Consider the following 16846-nt stretch of genomic DNA (forward strand, 5'->3'; position numbering starts at 1 on the left):
TGGTGTGCCAACAAGAATTTTTAAAACATGCAGTACCTGAATATTTTACTGACTTCTTTTCTCTTAGCTTGTCAAATTAAAAAAAAAATGACAACAGCCAACACAACAATAGCTGTCCAGTCTGAATGAATCAAAATTACACCTATTTTTGGGTTAAGATTAGCAAAAAATTGTTTTCTGGTGTACTGCAGAATTTCAGTAATTAGTTTATTATGTGTGCCATGAGATGAAAAAGGTTGAAAACAGCCCTGGCTGGGTGGCTCAGTTGGTTGGAGCACCATCCATCCTGTACACCAAAAGGTTGTGGATTCGATCCCCAGTTGGGGCACATATGGGAGGCAATCAATTGATTCATGTTTATCTCTCACATGGATGTTTTGCGCGCGCTCTCTCCCTCCTCACCCCACCTCCACCCCTCCCCCACCCCACCCCCTGTCTCTGAAATCAATTTAAAAAATCCTTGGGTGAGGATTTAAAAAAAAAAAAGATTGAAACTTGCTGGCTTAGACTATCATAGATTTTGTGGTTTGATAAAACTTTATTAACATCTTCTAATATCTTATGCTAATCAGGTAAGATGTTATAGTTTTATCTTTAATCTTTAAGCCCTAGTACCAAATAAAGATCAGTTAGTTATAAAACTAGTACTAGAGCCACAAAACAAAAATTACATTTTACATTTTGAAATCTTTAGGGAGGACTAACTCCTTCACAAAAATAGTACTAATTTTTTAGCCTTTGTGGATCCCTTTGGTCATTTTACTAGTGAACTTTTTCTTCTTTTAAGAATCATTAAGAGTCCTAACTTTTCCAGTTCCTAGAATATAGATATCATTGGAGACTGTTTCTGAAAGGTAGCCCCCAGATCTACCTGCATCAGAGTCAACTAGAGTGTTTGTTTAAGTGCAGATCCTTAATGCCCTTTTCCTAAGGTGACCAGACGTCCCGCCTTTGGCGGGACAGTCCCAATTTTTAACAATTTGTCCCTCGTCCCGCGGCGTTTTAAAAAAGTCCCGATTTTTGGAAAGAATGCACGACAAGCTAGGGAATGGCGGGAGAACGGGAAGGGAATATACGGTTTTAGGCGGCCATGTGGCTATTTAGTCAGGATATGAGTTTTATATTATTTTTGTTAATTTTATAATGGTAAACTTTAATAATAACAAATAATTGTTGAGAACTGATTATCGAGAACTGCTTATCAAAGTTCGCATTGTTGATCAGTTATTAGAATTCGACCACCATTGTTTGGACTAATGAACAATGGCACTTTTTGGGATTGGCAACGACGAAAACATTTTGTAACTGTCTCTCAGACGATACACATCGTACTGCGTGCTAGTAAGCTAGTTAAACAAGTGATGTCATTACAAATCAGCTATTCAGATAATTTAGGTAAGCAATTTATTTATTTCATAAATACATAAATTTTCTTGAATTTAGCAGACAGTACTCGTATTATTTATATTTTATAGTGGCGGCAAAAAGTCTAGCGCCGGCCTTGAAAGTGACACGACATACGTTACGGCAAATTCATGACCTTTTAAACAACGACAGCAATCTACTAGAAAAAATTCACTCAAATGAGAAATATGCCAAAGAATAAAATAATACTATACATAATTTTTTATTTATTATATTTGTAAATTGTACTTATGTTGAAATTTAAAAAATATATTACAATACTATTTTTGCGTTCTATGAAAATTTTTGTTGCTCCATATAGACCAAATTATTAATCAAGGACCCCCCCCCCCCCCCCCCCCCGGTCAATGGTGTCCCGCTTTACCAATGTTAAAATCTGGTCACCTTACCTTTTCCTGAACTATTTGCTGTTCTCTATACATATTTCACTTTGCTTATTTTGTTCTTTTACCAGACTGCTCTCTGTTCTATCATCATTACTTTTGAAATCATTGCTGTTACTTAGAGCTACCTGGTAATTAGTTGCAGATAGAGCAGTTTTAGTGTAGTGGTTAGGAACATAGGCTGTGGATACATACTATCTACGTTGGAATCTCATCTTTACCATTTTTCCAAGATTAAAAGCTAGTTAAAAGTATTTCTGTGCCTCAGTGTGTCTGTGAATGAAATAGGGATAACAAACTTATCTCATAGGGCTGTTAAATGTATTACATTAATTAATATTTGTAAATTCCTTACAATAATGCTTGTACATGGAAAGCACTCAGACATTAGCTGCTGTTGTGACTTCTCTTTTTTCATCTCTTAACAAAGTTTTGTCCTATAGTAACTGGTATACTTATCTTACCTCTTCCTGTTCAGACTATAAATTATTTGAGGATAAGGTCTACCTTATTAATTTTCATAGTTTTTCTAATGATTTTGCATAAGTGTTTGATAAATATTTACTGTATAAAATCATAAGAAAATGCCAAAATGGTCAGTATAAATGTTTTTCAGAGCCCATTTGCTTAGAATAAATTATAATCTAAAATATTAATATTATCTGTGTTCTATTTCAGGAATTCTAATGAATCATTGCTTGACCAGCACCATTTTACCAGTTGGAATGAGTTATCAGAAATGGGAATAGATCCAACATGTAATAGATGGCTGTTACTCCGTGTTGATTACTTCTTCAAGCCAGTACCTTTTTAGATTCCATAGGATCTTTGTCTCTTCATCTTTGAATTCCAATTACTGTTGTTGGCAAATAAAATAAAAAGAGTTCATGTAGTTTTTGCTGAAGCTTGAGTCACCATGAGTAGTAGTTTAGGAAAAGAAAAAGACTCTAAAGAGAAAGATCCCAAAGTACCATCAGCCAAGGAAAGAGAAAAAGAGGCAAAAGCCTCTGGAGGTTTTGGGAAAGAGAGCAAAGAAAAAGAACCTAAGACCAAAGGGAAAGATGCCAAAGATGGAAAGAAGGACTCCAGTGCTGCCCAACCAGGGGTGGCTTTTTCAGTTGACAATACGATCAAACGGCCAAATCCAGCACCTGGGACTAGAAAAAAATCTAGCAATGCAGAGGTAATTAAAGAGCTCAACAAATGTCGGGAAGAGAATTCAATGCGTTTGGACTTATCCAAGAGATCTATACACATATTGCCATCATCAATCAAAGAGTTGACTCAATTAACAGAACTTTATTTATATAGCAACAAATTACAGTCCCTCCCAGCAGAAGTGGGCTGTCTAGTAAATCTCATGACACTGGCTCTAAGTGAAAACTCACTTACCAGTTTGCCTGACTCTCTTGATAACTTGAAGAAGCTGCGGATGCTTGATTTACGGCATAATAAACTGCGAGAAATTCCTTCAGTGGTGTATAGGCTAGATTCTCTCACCACTCTTTACCTTCGCTTTAATCGTATAACTACTGTGGAAAAGGACATCAAAAACCTGTCAAAACTCAGCATGCTTAGCATTCGAGAGAACAAAATCAAACAACTACCTGCTGAAATTGGTAAGAGCCTTGGTTTACTATTACTGTATGTAGCAATAATTTGAGTACTTTTCCATACCAGTAAATATTTGATACTTGCCTAAAAGAATCTGGTTTCTAAATTCTATCTTATTTATGGTTTACTTTAATTATTTAGGTTTAACAATATTAATAGTACATGGTTTGAGATATTGTATAGACTTAAGAAAATGAATTTGAAAATAGATGCAATTAGGCCTTTTCCCCACAAACCTAATCTGCTTTCATTTTCATTGAAGAAAAAGTGAATTTGAAGCAGAAAAAAGATGCTTGCCTGATTTTTAAGTTGTTGCCCCTTATTTTTCAAGTATTTATATATGTAATTTTACTAGATCCATTAAGGCTACATTTTCCCATTTTCTGACTTTCCCTTCTTTACCTGAAAAATGTTTGTTTAAATTCACATCCTTTTTGGACCTAAGTTACTACAAAAGATTGGCATATCAGGGCAGTGTCTGATGAAAATTGAGGAATTTTAAAAGTACTCCCATGTTCATTAAAAACAATCCAAGAATACAGAAAAGTAGAACAAAAGTCACATACTAAATGAAACACTGTTAGCAACTTGGTAGATTTCATTCCAGTTTTTGTATATAAAGCTAAATTTTACTGAAACAAATGTTTTTGAAAGAATGGTAGTCTAAAAATAGGAAATATACATATGTAAACAAATCAGTAAAAAAATTTATTGTCTTGATATTCTTAATTATGGAAAAATTTTTAGAAACATTTGGAATATAGTAAACCTTCGACTTAATTTTGGGAAATTGATAAAGGTATTGTCTTTGTGGGCCCTTTTTATAAACTTTAAAAAATTGACATAATTGATTATGCAACTTTTAAAGGAAAGTTTTCTTTTGTATGAAAGTCCAATTTATTCTTAAAAAAATAGGTTGGATTAAATATTTTGTTGCTTTGAGCATTGGTCTTGTAGTGAGTGATAAAGGAAATTTCCTCTTCTTAGGCTCTTCAGCTTTCTAGAGACGTAATATTCTGTATTTTAAAATTTTTATCTAGTTTTGAAAAAGATGCAGTGTAAATTTTAGTTATGGTGTCACTACATTTGACTCTAACCAGATACTTAAAACCATAATTTAATTTTGGTTTAATTAAATGTACTTAGAAAAATCCATGATAGATTTTTCTGAAGCAATAGTTACAAAATGTGGCTCACTTATGAGATAGTAAAGTATTCTTAGGAATTCGAATGGAAATATTCCTTTCCATGTGTTCAGATGAGGATGTAGCTGTTGAATGACTTCTGATTTTATACCAGATTCAGTCAAAATTTGACCTGTATATATGGCTCATGGTGGAATAGAAATTATAGGCTTTTGGAGAAAGAAATGGTTACTTTTTATATGGGAAAAAATGTTTTTGCCTATCTTTGCTCTTGTTGTTTTTCATATGTTTTATTCTTCATTCTAAAACTTTGGCTTTAATTCATATGAAGTCTCTCTTTAAGGATTTTTTTTCCAATAGAGAACTTATCAGATTACCTGGGAATTAAGAACACATTTTTAAAAACAACTGTTTTGATTGATTTTAGAGCAGAGAGAAAGGGAGAGAGAGAGATAGAAACATCGATGTGTGAGAGGAACATCTATGGGCTGCCTCCTGCACACCTCCTACCAGGGATCAAGCCTGAAACCTGAGCATGTGCCCTGACCAGGAATCAAACCAGTGACCTTTTGGTGCATAATATTTATTATGAGGAATTAAGACGTATAAGACTTAACTTAGATGCATGGATTTGGGGCTGTTCAGTGTTCTGTACATGTGTACTTTACATACATTATCTCATTAAATTGTATAACCCAAGGGAATAGGTATTTCTCCTCCTATTGTGCTGAAGAAGGAACTGAAAATGTAGAGAGATTAGATAATTTACTCAATATCATGCAGCTAGGAAGTTAGAATATAAACCTAGATCTTACACTACTGCCCCCTCTAGTCTAGAAAAGTGGGTCCCACTCCCATAGATTATGATTTAGTGGCCTGGCCGGTCCAGGGCATCTGTACTTTTAAAGAATAACTGGGTTATTCTATGTGTAGCTTCAATTGAAAGCCATTGCATTAGCTTTTTCATTTTTTTTGAAGTGGGGAGGATATCAGCAGCTTAAGATGTAATTCATATACCATACAATTCACAAATTCAAAGTATATAATTCATTGCTTTTTAGCATGTTCACAGAACTGTGCAACCATCACAAACAATTTTTAGAACATTTTCATCACACCAAAAAGAAACTGTGTACCCTTTAGCAATCACCACTCCTATTTTCTCCCAACCCCTTAGCCCTAAGGCAAATACCGATCTACTTTCTATTTCTATAGATTTTCCTATTCTGTACATTTCATATAAATGGAATCATACAAAATATGGTCTTGATGATTGGCTTCTTTCACTTAGCATCATATTTTCCGCATTCATCCATGTTATAGTGTAGATTAGTTCTTCATTTCCTTTTATTGCTGAATATATTTCCATAGCATGAATATACCACATTTTATTTACCCATTCATCACTTAGGTTGAACATTTGGGTTGTTTCTACTTTCTAGATACTATGAATACAATTACTATGAACATTTTTGTACACGTTTGTGTTTGGACATTGTTTTCATTTTTCTTAACGTATGTGCCTAGAAGTGGAATTACTGACTCATATGGTAATTTTATGTTTAATATTTTGAGGAACTACTAGACTGTTTTCCTAAGTGAATGCACCATTTTACATTACCAAGAGCAATGTCTGAGGGTTCCAATTTCTCTACATTTTCAATATGCTTGTTATTTTCTTTTTTATTATAGCCATTCCATTTATTATAAAGGAAAGACAGAAATAGACCATCCTTTACTACTTGTTAAATAAAATCAACTCTTTTAAGAATGTTTGCAAAATAAGGCCCAGGCACAAAGATGAAGTAAAATGAAAATTTGACATTTTTAAAAGTGTTATACTCGTTTCATATAATTTGCTAAAACCCATAAGAGAATTTAGAATCCAGAATTTATGCAAATTATCATTTTGTTAAACTTCCATTTATAAATAATAGATTATTATTGATACATATTGGATTTATAGTATGCATATTAATGGATTTTTATTCTCTTATTTAATAAGTATACACTTTCAATTATGCCATCCAGTTTGCGTTCAGCAGTATTTTTGAGGAATGTGAGGAATTAGAAGTTTTAGAAATATAGCAACATTTAGTCTAAATCATATATTTGAAACTTAAACATTATTCAAGGTTGTATTGTGCTACTGCCTTATAGGGAAATTATATTAAAACTAGAGGCCCCCGCGTGCCCCTGGGTCTGGGGGAGGCCAGGCGTCCCTGGGTCCGGGTGAGACCGTGAGTCCCTGGATCCGGGTGAGGCCTCGTGCGCCTAGGCCCGGGTGAGGCCACGTGCCCCTGGGTCTGGGGGAGGCCAGGCGTCCCTGGGTCCGGGTGAGACCGTGTGTCCCTGGATCCGGGTGAGGCCTCGTGCGCCTAGGCCCGGGTGAGGCCACGTGCCCCTGGGTCTGGGGGAGGCCAGGCGTCCCTGGGTCCGGGTGAGACCGTGTGTCCCTGGATCCGGGTGAGACCTCGTGCACCTAGGCATGGGTGAGGTCACGTGCCCCGGGGTCTGAGAGGCCAAGTGTCCCTGGATCCGGGTGAGACCATGTGTCCCTGGATCTGGGTGAGGACGCGTGCACCTAGACCCGGGTGAGCCCAAGTGGCCCTGGGTCTGGGAGAGGCCAAGCGTCCCTGGGTCCGGGTGCGACCATGTGTCCCTGGAGCCGGATGAGGCCTCGTGCACCTAGGCCCGGGTGAGGCCACGTGCCCCTGGGTCTGGGAGAGGCCAAGCGTCCCTGGGTCCGGGTGAGACCATGTGTCCCCGGATCCGGGTGAGGCCTCATGCACCTAGGCCCGGGTGAGCCCAAGTGGCCCTGGGTCTGAAAGAGGCCAAGCGTCCCTGGGTCCGGGTGAGACCATGTGTCCCTGGATCCGGGTGAGGCCTCGTGCACCTAGGCCCAGGTGAGGCCACGTGCCCCTGGGTCTGGGAGAGGCCAAGCGTCCCTGGGTCCGGGTGAGACCATGTGTCCCTGGATCCGGGTGAGGCCTCGTGCACCTAGGCCCGGGTGAGCCCAAGTGGCCCTGGGTCTGGGAGAGGCCAAGCGTCCCTGGGTCCGGGTGAGACCATGTGTCCCTGGATCCGGGTGAGGCCTCGTGCACCTAGGCCCGGGTGAGCCCAAGTGGCCCTGGGTCTGGGAGAGGCCAAGCGTCCCTGGGTCCGGGTGAGACCATGTGTCCCTGGATCCGGGTGAGGCCTCGTGCACCTAGGCCCGGGTGAGCCCAAGTGGCCCTGGGTCTGGGAGAGGCCAAGCGTCCCTGGGTCCGGGTGAGACCATGTGTCCCTGGATCCGGGTGAGGCCTCGTGCACCTAGGCCCGGGTGAGCCCAAGTGGCCCTGGGTCTGGGAGAGGCCAAGCGTCCCTGGGTCCGGGTGAGACCATGTGTCCCTGGATCCGGGTGAGGCCTCGTGCACCTAGGCCCGGGTGAGCCCAAGTGGCCCTGGGTCTGGGAGAGGCCAAGCGTCCCTGGGTCCGGGTGAGACCATGTGTCCCTGGATCCGGGTGAGGCCTCGTGCACCTAGGCCCGGGTGAGCCCAAGTGGCCCTGGGTCTGGGAGAGGCCAAGCGTCCCTGGGTCCGGGTGAGACCATGTGTCCCTGGATCCGGGTGAGGCCTCGTGCACCTAGGCCCGGGTGAGCCCAAGTGGCCCTGGGTCTGGGAGAGGCCAAGCGTCCCTGGGTCCGGGTGAGACCATGTGTCCCTGGATCCGGGTGAGGCCTCGTGCACCTAGGCCCGGGTGAGCCCAAGTGGCCCTGGGTCTGGGAGAGGCCAAGCGTCCCTGGGTCCGGGTGAGACCATGTGTCCCTGGATCCGGGTGAGGCCTCGTGCACCTAGGCCCGGGTGAGCCCAAGTGGCCCTGGGTCTGGGAGAGGCCAAGCGTCCCTGGGTCCGGGTGAGACCATGTGTCCCTGGATCCGGGTGAGGCCTCGTGCACCTAGGCCCGGGTGAGCCCAAGTGGCCCTGGGTCTGGGAGAGGCCAAGCGTCCCTGGGTCCGGGTGCGACCATGTGTCCCTGGATCCGGATGAGGCCTCGTGCACCTAGGCCCGGGTGAGCCCAAGTGGCCCTGAGTCTGGGAGAGGCCAAGCGTCCCTGGGTACGGGTGAAGCCAGATTCTGGGTCCGGGTGAGGCCGTGCGCCCCTGGATCCATCCGGGTGAGGCTGGGTCCCAGGCCCGGGTGAGACCACGCGCCCCTTGGGTATGGGTGAGGCCACGTGCCCCTTAGTCCGGGTGACGCCGTGCCCCTGGGTTCGGCCGAGACCAAACCAGAGGGAGTCGGACCTCCATTACCACCATTTGTCCACCATCCAGAGCTGAGGAGTCAGTGCTGACATGTACACATAAGGAACTACTGGACATTGAAATTGGGTCTCAAAAGAACTGTTGGTCCAGGGGGAAGCTCGCTACAGATTGATTCATTTGCCTGTCAGCATAACTATTATTGCTCGTCTCACATTCAGTTCTTATTAGTATATATCTAGTGACATATGATCTCGCTCATCTAGGGGAAATGATGAACAACATAGACTGAGGAACAAGAACAGAACCAGAAGCGAGGAGGCATCGATCGGACTATCGGGCCTCAGAGGGAGGATAGGGGAGGGTAGGGGGAGGGTGGGGGGGAGGGGGAGAGTTCAACCAAAGGACTTGTATGCATGCATATAAGCCTATCCAACGGTTAAGTTCAACAGGGGATTGGGACATGCGTGGGGAGAGGGGTGGGATGGGAATGGGGGGATGAGGACAAATATGTGACACCTTAATCAATAAAGAAATTAAAAAAAAAAAAAAAAAAAAAAAAAACTAGAGGCCCGGTGCATGGATTCGTGCACTGGTGAGGCCCCTCGGCCTGGCCTGCAGGGATCAAGCCAAAACCGGCTCTTCGACTTCCCCTGAGGGGTCCCAGATTGCGAGAGGGCGCAGGCCAGGCTGAGGGACCCCACCAGTGCACAATCGGGGCTGGGGAGGGACTGCGGGAGGGCTCCAGGGTGTGTCCAGCCCATCTCGCCCAGTCCTGATCAGCTGGACCCTAGCAGCAAGCTAACCTACCAGTTGGAGCGTCTGCCCCCTGGTGGTCAGTGCGCGTCATAGGGAATGGTCGAACGATGGTTGGACACTCAGTATATTAGGCTTTTATTCTATAGCAGTGGTTCTATAGGATCAGAATCCTATCTAATAAAACAGCAATATGCAAATTGACCATACCTTCGCTATGCCCACAGCCAATCAGAGCGAACAAGATGGCTGTTAATTTGCATATGCTGAGGGAGGTAGGAGTAAAGGAAGCAGAAAGCATGGCGGCTGCGTGGGTGGGCGGCGGCGCAGCTGTAGAGCACGCGGCCATGATGGCCTCTGAGGCGATGGTGGGCAGTGTGAGCAGCGGCAACGCGGCCACAGCGGTGGTGGCAGTGGGCGGGGCGCGCAGTGGAGGCGGCAGGCGGGGCATGGCGGGCGGTGTGCGAGGCCGTGGTGGCCTTGGAGGCGGTGGTGGCTGCTGGTGGGGCGTGGTGAGGCGGGTGGCGTGTGGTGGGGTGGGTGGGCGGGTGGGGCGCGCAGCAGCAGCGCGAGGGGCTGAGGAGGCGGCGGCAGTGTGTGTGGCGGGTCGGGGTGATCATGGCCACAGAGGCAGCTGTGTCAGCGGGCGCAGAGGGTCGGGAGTGCGGGGCGAGGTGGGCTGGGTTGGGTGGGCGGGACGGGCGGGAGGTGCCCCGCTCCACCCCGCCTGCCGCAGCGGGAGAGGTGGGGGGGCGGGAGGGAAGCCCGCCAGAAGTCTTGCAGGAAATATTCCTGCAACGGGTCCCTAGTATTTATTTAAGTATTAATGACATCTTTACTAATGCCCTGTGATTTGATACCAGGGATAAATATTTACATGGGTGAACATTGGCAGAAAACAATAAAAGGATACTGAACAGATAGTACGTGTAAGCATATGAAGAGCAGAGGTAATATATCAGAGTAGCCAAGAAAACACTGCATTTGGTAATGTTCATTTACTTTTCTTTTGTATAAGGCATGTCTTTTTGTGTTAAATAGATAGATGGAAACCTTCGTTATTGCTTTGTTTTGTAGATGAGTATTCCATTCTGCCTGTTATACCTCCTTTCACAATTTGCTACTTTGAAAGAGACTTCATGTACACCAAGAGAGTCAAGAAATCCTGTTTTCAGAGAGAAAACAGTATATAACCATTCCCTACTGCCCGCCTCTGCCCCAACTGGTTCCTTTGAGTTTCATGTTAGATGATTTTGTAAAAAAAAAAAAAAAAATTATTTTTTGGCCTGGATGGAGTAGAATGAGGGCCATCAGATAGTCAGTTTGAATAATTCATCGGTTTAATTCAGGAAATTCTGGACAAGGAAGTTTTATAGAATTTTATTCTTCTAGGAAGGAAATGGTTACTTTTTGAAACCAGAAATAAACCCCATCTTTGTCTCTTACTAATATTCCTACAATTTATTGTCCTTCATTGAATTATGGCTTAGTTTAAGATTTCTCCTCTTATTAAAGTTTCCCCCCAATACATTATTCTTTATAAGGTAGGAGAATGATCTGATATGTTAAAGCATATGCTTTTTGAGAACCGAGATTATTGTCTCTCATTTAAAAAACAACTCTCACAGCATTCAGATATATGAGAAGGTAGAATAAGCAATTTTTTGTACATACTTGACTCAGTAACATTTATTGAAATAAAAATCAATTTTCTACTATACTGCAGTGTTACATTTTATAAGTCAAGTTAGATATACAATTAATATATAATAAATGCATATATAATCAATATCTATACAAAAATGCAAAAACAGAATGAGCAATTCTTTTAAAAGTTGAAGGATCATAGAGATTTTAATTCCCAATTATGTAATTTTCTATGAACTATTGTAGATAATAAATCTTAAGTTTTCAATAAATGTGGTTTGAAGTGAATTTAATGGAACCTAGTGTTATTAGCCATTTTTCAATATTAACTCAAATTGTAACCCTTAATCCCTAAAATTTTTAAAATTTTCCCAGGACTGCCAGGGGTTATACAGTTGCTTTCATGGTTCAGGTAACATTATTTAATCATTTCATTTGAGTATTTTGTACCAGTGTTAATGACTAACTTAGTTTGGCACCAAAAATAAAACAGGAAAGGGAATTCAGAGTTGTTAATAAATAACTCCTTTTGACCAGGATTCAGTATGAAACCTTAGAAACTTAGAAATGAATTGTTGACTTAGTTTATTGTTATCAAATTGTTGGGTCTTTCACTGAACAACAGAAATCTGGAGAAGTTATTATTGGTAATGGAGGCAGGAGAAGAACAGGGAAAATAGCACTTGCGCTGAGGAAGGATTTGATAGGCTATCATTGACTTCTGGTACTGCTGATGTGACAGCACGCTACACATTCAAAGCAATGTAGACACTGCTACCCATGTTGCTAAGTTGTAGGAGCAGTTAACTGAAAGACTAAGTCATTTTCTTTTTTAGGTATGTTTGAGATACAGCATATTAGTTTCAGGTCTACAATATAATGATTTAGTGTTTTTGTAAGATGCCATTTTCAAATAACAGTTTTAGATTTTGTGTTTGACATTAATTCTGAAAGAGTATAATTATGATAATATAAAATGAAGTTTTCCTTTCAATATTATTTAATATATTTAATAATTCTTATTAAATTTTTATGGTGGCCAATTTACAGGTGAATTATGTAACCTCATTACGCTGGATGTAGCTCACAATCAACTTGAACATCTTCCAAAGGAGATTGGAAACTGCACACAGATAACCAACCTTGACTTGCAGCACAATGAACTGCTAGACCTCCCAGATACTATAGGTATGGTATGAGAGGTGAAAGAAGATATTGATAATTATTTATAGTTACTTGGACATTAAAATACTGTTTTTGATAATAAATATTTAAATACTAGAATTCAACATTGTCAGAGTAGTAAAACTTCTAAAAGATAGTATTTTAAAATCACTATTTCCATTTCCTGGCAGAAAATAATTATATTTTGGGAAATGAGCTCAACTGGATTATAATGAAGATAGAATATTAAATCATATGTATATATTCTATAGCTCTGTGCTTAAATTGCAGAATGTGTGCATTTTCTGTTTTTGCTGATTTCAGAATGTTGCAGTTCATTGTATAGAGTATGGTCCCTTTTTTACTAAAGTAGAACATACTGAAAAATAAAACCATTGCTGTTTAGTTTTTAAAACATGGTCAGTATAGTTTAAAGTATGTTCATCTGTAATATTGAGGGACAAAGAGAAGAAATGAGCACCTAAAAGCTAAATGCCAGTGATTGGCAGTGATCAGCCTGCATTTATACACAGAATCTCAGCAACATTGACATAGTCGCAATGGCTCAACACTAAAGCAAGCTATGGCTTGATTTCTAGGTTGCAGTTTAGTTTGTGGTTTACCGCTCATTGAAAGAGGTTAGAGGTTGAAACCACTGTAGGGGGTGAATCACACAGTAAGTGCCAGACTTCTGATGTCAGTTTTTTTCTGGTATAAGAGAGTTTTGATATTTCATCCTTAGTTTTTTTCACCTCTTTTATTTTTCTGAGAGGAATAGATTTTGGCAAAATGTGGATGACTCTTTGAACATGCCACGTTCTCAAAGTGATAACGCCTTTGCAAATGTGAATTTCTTCATCAGAATAGCATATTCTCATACATCACATTTTTAAAAGTTCAGGTTCTTCTACCATACACAACAGAGAAAAAGAAAATGTTTAGGAAAATTGAAGGTACTATTTTTGTTTAAATAACCATGAATTTTGGTATTATGTAATGTTATATGGCAATTTCACCATCATTTTCATTTTGTAATTTTTATTTTTATTTATTTTTATTTTATTTTTTTTTCATTTTGTAATTTTTAAATTCTAGAAACCTATTCTGATTTTGAAAGTGAGAAACTTAAGTTATTGTGCCTTTGGAAAAGAAGTTTTAGGAATCTGGTTCTATTTACTGGGCTTTTGAGTTGATAAGCATTTACTTTTAGGTTTCAATGAAAAAATTTTAAAAATGGTTAAAATGTATTTGTCTCTTTTACTGTAAACAGTGATTGAATGAGACATGTCAGTTATTGGAACAGAATTGTGGGGACTTTTTACTATTAATAAGCCCTTTTCTTGTCTGGCAGATTTTAGAGACCCCTTAATGAATGCTCCAGCCGTCTATAATAATAAAAGCATAATATGCTAATTATACTGGACAGCCGAACGACCTTCCAGACAAAGCCGGGGCTGTGAGGTGCCAGAGGGAAGCCGGTGCTGGCAGCTGGGGGAAGGAAGGCCTACTCTTGCATGAATTTCGTGCATTGGGCCTCTAGTTATATTATAGTGGAACAGCTTTCTTCCATAGGGAAAGCAGTAGTATAAGGGAGAGAAAGGATTGGCCTTATTTATTCCAGTTTTTTTTTTTTTTTTTTTTAAGGTTAACTGCCTCTTTTATCTCCAACTTCATACAGCAAATTAAAATTTGAGATTTTGAAGTTATTCATAGTCAGACATTAACACTACTAGTAGGAAATTTCCTACATTTACCAGGCTTGCTGTAGCTATAGTAGCCATGGGCATTACATAGGCTTGTTTTTATTTCTCCCTCCAGACACATCTCGGCAATGTCATCAGAAAGGCACTAGTGAAGCATCCTTAGTTAACTTAGAAAGCACTTTAAAGACAAAATTAAGTTGTCTTTGCTAAGCGGTAGTTTTTATTGTTGCTTTTGTATTCAGTTTTCTGCTTATTGGAATCTTAATTAAACAGAACCAGTGAACTCTTTTTTAAAAAACTGTTTTATTGATTTTGGAGAGAGAGAAAGGGAGAGGGAAAGATAGAAATGTTGATGTGTGAGAGGACCATCGATTGGCTGCATCCTGCACACCTCCCACTGGGGATCGAGCCCACAGCCCTGTCATGTGCCCTGACCGGGAATCAAACCGGTGACTTTTTGGTGCTTGGGTCAATGCTCAATCTAATGAGTTACACTGGCTGGGCAGAACTAGTGAACTCTTGAACCAGTTTCCAAACACCATAAGAAGAAAGTAATATAAATGAGCATAGCATATTTCTGGAATAGTTCAAATTGCGGGAATTGAAGTGATTGCTATTAAAAAAAAAACTTAGCAAATTTTGAATTATATTTGTCTAAACTTATGGCATAGAATTATCAGAGTATTTTCATTGCAAATGACTTTCACAATAAAATGAACTATTTTGTCATTTCTTATAACTTCAGTCACTTATTTCTTCAGCAAGAGGGGAAGATGCAAATGAGTGATAACTACGTAGATGAGGGTTATGAGGCCTCCTCCTAGGGTTTCAAGGCTAAACTTATGCTATAGACTAATAAATCTTCTGTAGGTATTGTAGTAAAGTTTCATATAAGAATGTTATTCGTGCAACTTTTTCAAAAAAGATGAAAAAGAAAGAGATAGACAAACATCAGAAGATTGCTGAAACTTGGAAGGCATCCAAACATTTGTCTCCCAAAAAGTTGTCACACAAGACAACCACTTCTGATATTCTGTTATTGCTAATGCTGGTAATACTGTTTAATTTCAAATCAGAGTTCATACACTGCCGGTTTAAAAATGTTATAGCAACTGTTAATAATTTGAAGCCAGGAAAGAAATTAACCAGTCACGTTAAAGAAACACTAAATTCTCATCACTGTTTTTTGTTTGTTTTATAAAAATGTACTTATTTTTTAGTGTATATTGTTTTGGGAAATTAAATTTGATTTAAACCTTTTATGATAACAGATGTCATATTCATTCATGTAGCTTACTTGTAGCTTGCCGTATACTACTATGTAGTCTTGGCAATAAAACTAGAAAATGCCTGTTTTCTGCTCTGCTTTTTTTAATGTATTCAATAGTAGCTAATTTGTGCTTAAGCCTAGTGTATACTTAGGTAATAAGAGAGAAGATAACTTTCACTTTGGTTTGTAGTTTTTAAAAATATATTTTTGAGGAATTTTTTACCATCAGGTCAACTTTTCAGAGAAATTTTGGAATGTTTATATTAAAACTCATGAAAAATATTGAACCTTTCTTATCTCAGAATAATTGTGCATTGTATATTTTAAATAATACCATTAGAAATTTGAAAAATTTTTCTTCAAAATTAAATGTTCATTTTTACATATAATCACTTGTTCTATGTTGGATCATCATCACATAGATACAAATGGGGTAACTATTATAAATTTCAAATGTACACTGCTTGATGTTATTCAATTAGGCCTTATCTGAAGGTTAATTTATTATTAAAGTATGACGATACTTTCTAATAATTTATTTTTATAATTGACTTATAGTGTATTTCATTATTTCTCTAAGACAAGTGGATACAAAAGTGCCTTCAACATCATCCTAATTGTTGGAGTGGAGTGTATTGTTCCTTGGTACTTGAAGTTAAGGATCTTGCTGAAATAATACTTTATAGTAATTCATAAATATCTGGTTGATAGCCTAGGACAGTGAGAGGCTCATCATATATTTTTTTAAGTTCTCTTTTTGTGTATATTCATAGGAAACCTGTCCAGTTTAAGTCGTCTTGGTCTGAGATATAACAGACTGTCAGCAATACCCAGATCACTGGCAAAATGCAGTGCACTTGAAGAATTAAATTTAGAGAACAATAACATTTCTACTTTACCAGAGGTAAGTAGAAACAAGCCTGTAAGATAATAAATGAGAAACTAGTAAGCTTTTACAGCTGGGTAAATAATTTGATGATCGAGCTTGCCTGAAAAGGAGTATGCTATGGATATATAGCCGCCACTAAGATAACAATTCCAAAGAAGAAAGAATAGGTATGATTAAAGGAACATATTAAAAAAATTTTTTTGATGTGCAGAAAGGAGAAACCAAAGTGGTAAGTCAGTGTGCTACATTCCCCTTTAGCACCACGTAAATCTTTTTCATGTCATTTGAAACTAGCAATAAAAGCTATAATAAAGGAAAAGTTGTATGGCTGGTTTTAAAACCCACTACCCCACCTAGTTCAGTTTTTAAAAAAGTTACTGAAGAAAGATGATAAATGAAAAGAATGAACTATATAGGACATACTATTTATTATCAAGATAATATTGGCAGCAACACACCTGTGACCCAAGTTATTACCCTGCTTTCGCAATAATATTAAAGCCTATTTTGCATCTATCAGTCAACAAAATGTGTTATTTTTTTAACACATTAGTTTTAATTTGGGTTTGGTTGGTTGTATTAGAAAAATATTTTCACTTATTTTACTCAG

At 39.6% G+C, this 16846-nt stretch overlaps 2 protein-coding genes across 3 annotated transcripts in view; one reads left to right on the forward strand and one right to left on the reverse strand.

Moving 5' to 3' along the window:
• Positions 1-16846, reverse strand: part of BBIP1 (BBSome interacting protein 1) — a 139310-nt gene that overhangs the window by 37905 nt on the left and 84559 nt on the right. The gene's annotated exons all lie outside the window — the stretch shown is intronic.
• Positions 1-16846, forward strand: part of SHOC2 (SHOC2 leucine rich repeat scaffold protein) — a 56030-nt gene that overhangs the window by 23031 nt on the left and 16153 nt on the right. For both annotated transcript variants that reach the window (XM_054728633.1, XM_054728634.1), the window contains 3 exons: positions 2487-3427; positions 12261-12398; positions 16121-16251. In XM_054728633.1, coding sequence (XP_054584608.1) covers positions 2725-3427; positions 12261-12398; positions 16121-16251 — 972 coding nt within the window. In that variant the 5' untranslated portion in view covers positions 2487-2724. Of the gene's footprint in view, positions 1-2486; positions 3428-12260; positions 12399-16120; positions 16252-16846 lie in introns of those variants that run through there.

This window comes from Eptesicus fuscus, chromosome 17 (genome assembly GCF_027574615.1).
Source record: "Eptesicus fuscus isolate TK198812 chromosome 17, DD_ASM_mEF_20220401, whole genome shotgun sequence".
Lineage (NCBI taxonomy): Eukaryota > Metazoa > Chordata > Mammalia > Chiroptera > Vespertilionidae > Eptesicus > Eptesicus fuscus.